Here is a 6812-nt window from a genome sequence, read left to right on the forward strand (position 1 = left end):
TCGGCCCTAAATCACAGGCGAGTAAACAGGCTCATTGGGTTTCGGACACCCTTCACCCCTGCATCCTGCCCCACCCCCCGTGGCCCGGCGCGGGCCACAACGGGAGCGACACCGTGGCAGCAATAAGTAATTCTGCAAAGGATTAGCAGCATGATGATCTGATCAATACAGGGTGCTCAGGCCATTAGGAATGCAGCGAGGAAATGGCCCCCTCTGGTAATAAAGCAGCCCGTCTAGGTTCTCCTTCATTTGCCGTCTCCATTAGTGTAATGGTATCATTATCAGCCACAACCGTATTTTTCCAGGCTCTTTTCCCCCAGCCCGGACCAGCAGGGGTCTGATGAACTCAGGCTAGCTCCCACGCGGAGCGCCCTTCCACTCCGCGGGCCCGGATGTAAATCTATCTGCTCTGCTGTAGCTGGTGCTAGTGGTGGTGGTGCTTGTATGTTTCCAGCTTTAAGTATTCCTACCCGTGTTTTATGTCAGTACCCAACACTATTTCTCAATTATTGACTCATTAATAGAGACGGCAGCACATGTAGTGTGGCTAACAGGGAGAAAAGAGGGCTGGCGGAGTGCAAAAGTTGCTGAATGGGCTGAATCTGACACCACCTCCTGCTAGAACACCAGGGCTGACATGACAGGACTGCGGCATTAGTCGCCATAAATCGTTACTTTTACACTAATTCACCAGGCTAACATTTTCTGTGGGGGAATTGATTAACCATGTCTAGATGTGTGGCCACATAATCAGCTTTTACCTCTCTAGTTGTTAATTTAACAGAATTGCCAAGGGAAACACAAACCATTTTAATGAGTGTTCAGGAATTAAATACCCTAAACAGCTTGCGCGAGCTGCCAGGGATAGCCAATGAGGCTGATCTGAGTGATAGGGCTTCAGCCAGGACCTCGTGAACATCTGGTGACCCTATGGGATCATTACTTAGCTTTCTGCTCTGACACATTCCCTGCTTTTATCCGTTACCGCTACACTTTATACATGTCATCACCGGGCAAACATATCCTCAAAGGCACCGACAGCGAAGCAAGGCCAGGGTCAACTGTATTTCCACACGTGTCAGTACACGGCATCAACTGCAGTTGAAAAGCAGAATATAATTCATGGACATTTTGTAAAAGACTACAATGGAACTATAAAAACTGGCCAAGATACAACATAGTCTAGTGCACATATTGTATAACGGTGTTTAAGAAACAACATGCAGCATTGCAGGCTAATGTTAAAAGACTTAGAGGGCTTCGGTATTTGGTCAGCCATGATGAATATCTTTGCTACCGTCTTCATAACAACACGATGGGACAAATCACAACACATTTTAATGATTGCGTCTAACTGCAAACATGATCACTTACAAGACAATGGTCTTATCCTCGTTATTACTCATCATGATGAACCACAGTCTCCTTATAACAAGCCACCAGGATGAATGGGAGACTCCTCTAATTGGGCTGTTCTGTGGTTTTTCAACCATTTTACCATTGCAATCACTCTGGTTCGTCCTTGTATTTGTCTTAAAAGAGAGGCAGAGCTGTTAGGCCTTTGTGCAGGGCAGTCTGCCCGAGGGCCAGCTGGAATGAGTTCTCTCTCGGAGCGGCTCATCTGGTCGCCATGGCCGCGTTCGTAAACAGGAGGAACCACGTCCTACATAGTTTCTGTTCTGTCAGACATGATCCAAACATGTGCCATAGCAGACTGTGGCCAAGCTGGAGAGAGGCTGGAGAGGAAAGCAAAGAGTGAGAGAGGGTGAAAGAAAGATAAAGAGACAGGTAAAAAAGAAAAAGAGAATATATAGGCTAGCCTATATATAGATAGAGAGGGAGACAGACAGAGATAGAAGGCGAGAGAGGGAGAGATGTCTGGACCCAGCATGGCAGATTTTCTTTTTCTTCCTCCAAATAAACATCCCATCGTGTCTGTCTTCCTTTCCATCACACAACCCGTAACCTGAAGTACCGTAGCCTACAGCCCAGGAGGGCAGAAGAAAAAGGTTGACTACCAGAACACTCTAGCTTTGAGTCCCAACAGTTAGTGATAAGCACTTTCCTTCGCAGGACTAGTCAATATTATAAGAAAGAAATAGGGAAATGGCGTAAAAGGTATGGGAATACAACATACACTTGCAGGCAATGTGTAGACAGACACAGACAGACAGTGTGCACACTGTACAGTACCTTTGACTCAATTTCATTTAACTGTAAGTCTTTAGCATCACACATGGACTAACCAACTGGCAGGCAGCCAATTAGTTGACTGACAAGAAAACTCAGCATACAGTTGTCTACAGACTGACAGACTTTAACTTGACCTATTGAAGGAACTAACGTGACGTATGATAATTACAAAACAAATGCGTAGGTAACTGTATGTTTCATTGCAAACATGTATCTGCCAATTCGTTATAGTGTGAAGGAGAATATAGGGGACAACCATGTTAAAGAATAGTAAAACTGCCTGTTTTAACTATTGAAAATGTAATGATTTCGTAATTTTGACTCAAAATAGTCACGAGGATGGCTACTGAAAAGGAGGCACTTACGAGACTAATTGTTCTTGATTCAGACCGCACAACTCAGAAAAGCAGTGTCTGATAATTAACTGAATCACGTTTGATGTTAATAACACAACCTTATAGCTGAATGAAAAGAGAAAAACACAATGAAGGAAAGAAGCAACGTGATGTTTGCATTGGAAAATGCAGTTCCCTATCTTTCTAAATGCAACCAGCATCACCACAAAAGGGACACAAACTCCCCAACGAACGACTCGACTTGGAATTTGCCCGACCTAACGGAGAAAAACGCTATCAATACCTTTCTTCTCTTCTCCCTCTCACTGTCACCCGATCTTTTCATGTTCCTAGAGTTGTGTTTACACTACCTCGCTCTAATTTGAGGTTATGTTGGTAGTTGTAGTTTACAAGTAAGTAACATCATATATATGGACTTTATGACCACGTGTGACCTTCAAGTACTTATTTTAAGTGGTAGTATAGTTGTAGAAGCATGGATATATTACATGAAAAAAAAAAAACATGTATAAACGGACATTACAGTAATCTATAGGTATTGTACAGAACTACATTTCCCATAACTGACTAGAGCTTCTGACCCAGTCGTAACTTGACGCAAACGTGAAATCTTGTCGTGATGACGCGGCTCAACACTGTGCTGATTTGTAAATCATGTGTATCCTTTAGTGCTGGGACAGAGCTATGAGAAAGTTGTAGAAATCGATGCAAACGCACAACTTGATGTTTCTGAAAGCCCCATTGACTTGCAGAGGCTGGCACTTTAGAAGAAATAATGTAGGCTACAATAAGTAGGCTAATACAATGTTCTACTTCAGCAAATGTCAACACTTTAGATTGAAATGCCAGATGGCGAATTTTAGATTCAAACGGTTGTGCAGCCGACATTTTAAAACAAGACTAAAGTTGTCACATATTTTTACGTTATTCGTTTTTTAATCATTTTTTTTAATTAAAAGCATAGTTTTGAAAATCATTGTGTAGGCTATAAATAGCAATCATGCTATTGCGCCAACATTAGGCTATGCGCCAACATTGTACACTACCAGTGCTGTTTCAGGTAACGCATCTCAAATCCAGGTGCTTTACCCATCCGTGGCTTCACAGCAGACCGACTGCGGTCCTTTTCAACTCACCACCGACTGTGAAAGCAGACCATCAGCACACGGTTTTTGCATTTATGTCTCACATGACGTGTGGATACAGGTACCTTCTCCCTTGGGTTCACCCAGATACCTCATAACATATTTTGAATAGTGTTGAAATGTGCTCTGTCCATTATTCCTATCAAAGCACACATGTGAAAGACTTGAGCTTCACAGGGGACGTGTGTGGGGTGGGGTGTGGTGAGTGAGTGAGGGGGGATTGCAAGGTTGGAAACACCTGCTATGTATTACTATTACAGACTTTGATCAGTGTCTTCATTAGTTTCCTTTGTAATCTCCTTTCTTTTATGGTAGAGCTGACCCAAGCAAACCAGGTACAGTGATTTAACACACATGTTCCTTTCACCTGTCTTGTAAAAAGCTCAAAAGCTCTCCTGCTTTCAAAGATGTACGTGTGTCTGGCATCTTGTAGCCATAAACAGGAGTTCTTTTGATTCCTATTTATAACCTACATTTCCTCCCTTCTCTGTTCTCTTAAGAACAGTATATGTTTGAAAAATATCTTCAGAAACACATTGCCAGAACTGGACCCATATGCATACCTCCTATAGAACATGAACATATGGTAGCATGTAGGGCTTTTCAGAACAGTAATGAAAAAAAGTTGTAATGATGTTATTAATAATTTCCCTTTAACTGGTTTATGTCTTGAAACCCTGTCCTCATTTCAATCCATCATTACATTCCCTGTGTGTGCGAAAAACTATCCCTCACACACATCCTGTCAATCATACTTCTGAAAGAAAAGGGGGAAAAAATCAAAGAAAAGAAGGGTTCTGCGTTCCAATTTTTGGTCTGTCAGGTTGTCAGGACACCATAAGTGTCAGGCACTGTAAGTGATCCTAATACGCAGGTTCTTCATGGTGAAATGGCCAATTACCTCTGTCGACAATGCCCGTCATTTGTCCCTCTGTGAATCAGGATATTTACTATATTGACTTCAAGCATGTCCATTCCAGAGAGTTCAGCAGAGGGCAGGGGCAGCTCTGTACACTCAGATTTGGTATGCTTTCTCTGGCATGGAGAAAAAAAAGGACTTTGAACTTTTGTAGCTCATCATACTGTACAGCATGTCCCTTTCTGTAGTCAGGCCAAGATACTGCAGCACACGGTGGGAGTATGTTTTCTGTTAATGCACATCACATCAGCTCTGGATGACCCATTGACAAGACTCGTCTTTTGTGATATAATGAGCGTATAAAAAGCTGGGGAGAAATCAAAGGTGAGGACGATGCGGTGCCAGAAATGCAGTTCAGCACATTAAAGGAAGACAGACACTATTGTGCAGTTGTTGTATTAAAACCAGAGCTCTGACCCAGCATTCAGTTTCAGCCAATTCCTCAAACTATGGCAAGGCCTGAAAATAAATTAATAGAGACAGGCTCTTTTGTGAATGATGATATGTTTCCTCTGTGGGAGTTTAAATTGGGCCACCTACACATATTATTGCATTATCAAATTGTTGTGTGGTTTCCACAGACTAAAAGACAGGACCAGGGAAAAACTACTGGAAATTCTGCAAACAATGGTCCGGGTTAGTCTTGTACTGTGAGTGAACTTGTGCTCAAGGTACTATTTGAAACCAACAGATTTCAGCCACCAAGACTCTTGCCAGGATTTACCCTTAGCATATTGTGGTGCATCCATGAAGACGAGGGGGTTTTGATTTTTATTTGTATTGAATGAGCATATGGAGAGAGTATGTGCCTTCTTAGCTTGCTAGCCGTCAATAATAAGCCTTAGGAAACAGTTATTTGTCAGTGCTATAAAGCAGATTGCTGCCCAGTGGTTTCAATTAACATCAAAGAGCTCTTCACAGGCAGTAATAGTTATATCAAAACCTGAAATGTATTATTTAGGTTCCGCGCTGGAGTCCTCCAAACGATTATGTCCCCCTTTCAAAAGAGATTTTCTTTTCTTGCTGACTTTTACATTCCGTCTGTTCAGCCTTTTATTTTTTCTTCCAGTGCCCTCTTTCTTTGAAGCAGCCCACCTCAGCTCCATCACAGACTCTTTGTGCCACCAGGGTACCTGGCTGAGAATGGCTGGCCAATTAGCTGGGTTACAGATTTCAATAAGAGGACGCTGTCCTCTGCTCGTGTGGGAGAGTCCAAGTGAGTACAAATTCAAAGCAGGCCTATACTGAATATTTCTGTTCTAACTTTAGCTTCATGTCAAATGATTAGCCACTGTAGCATGTATGTAATGTCCATGTTCTCTAAAGTACTGTATGCCACACAAACAGGCCTTAAAATGTAACCACGTTTGGCCAAAATTGTATTTTTTGAGGTTTCGCATGTCATCAGTATTGCAAACCTCTACAATTATGCTTCTGTTATGTCAATGTTTCAGCACACGAGACCAGTGGTGACTATAGTGAGTATTTTGAGGTCATTTTGTTATTCCCCTTCCATCCAGTATTCCAGTCAGACTTCCAATATTTGACTTTATTTGACCGGTATCACAGCTATTCAGTGGCTTCAGCTGTAGAACCAACATGGGAATATTACCATGAGAACCACACATGCAAGTCAGAGGACTTATGCAAACTCCCTTCTGTCTTGGTTTTAGTGAGACTGATGCTCAAACCCAGAAACAGAGCTCTGCAGGGTTACAGCTTTTCCCTTTGTCTGCTTTGGTGGCCCCTAGCCGGAATGGCGTTAAAGCCCTGGCAACCCCTCGGCCAAGGCTAGCAGGCCCCAATAAAATGATTCACAAAGTACATACACCATTCGATACATGTTGATTAAGCCTCAATAAATGATCAGACAGCACCGCAAGAAAAAGCCCCTGTGGTTAGTGAACAGAGAGAGCGTGCAGCCCCTGGTCTAAGATGTGGTATACCTCCGAGGCCGGGATCGTTTCCAGACACCGTCAGCAGGAAGTGCTTCGCTATTGCTGTGATTTGAATACCATGATCACTGAAGAGTTTTATAGGAAACCCATTTAAAAGTGAGGTTTGACATACAAAAGAGCCCCTGTTTAAATCTCACGCACAATGTCAGTCTGAAAGACATTATGAAAGTATCTACGGAAGCGTCCATCTCTCAGTGTGTGTCCATGCCTTTGTGAGCCGGCATCGCAGGGAAAATCTTTT

General features: G+C 42.7%; 1 protein-coding gene across 1 annotated transcript in view; it reads right to left on the reverse strand.

The window, feature by feature from the left end:
- fto (FTO alpha-ketoglutarate dependent dioxygenase) overlaps positions 1-2915 on the reverse strand; it is a 40867-nt gene extending 37952 nt beyond the window's left edge. Inside the window, exon 1 of the mRNA XM_062470960.1 lies at positions 2833-2915. Within this exon, the coding sequence (XP_062326944.1) occupies positions 2833-2874 (42 nt within the window). The 5' untranslated portion in view covers positions 2875-2915. The remainder of the gene's footprint in view (positions 1-2832) is intronic.
- Between the last annotated feature and the right edge of the window lie 3897 nt (positions 2916-6812).

This window comes from Osmerus eperlanus, chromosome 10 (genome assembly GCF_963692335.1).
Source record: "Osmerus eperlanus chromosome 10, fOsmEpe2.1, whole genome shotgun sequence".
Taxonomy (NCBI): Eukaryota; Metazoa; Chordata; class Actinopteri; order Osmeriformes; family Osmeridae; genus Osmerus; species Osmerus eperlanus.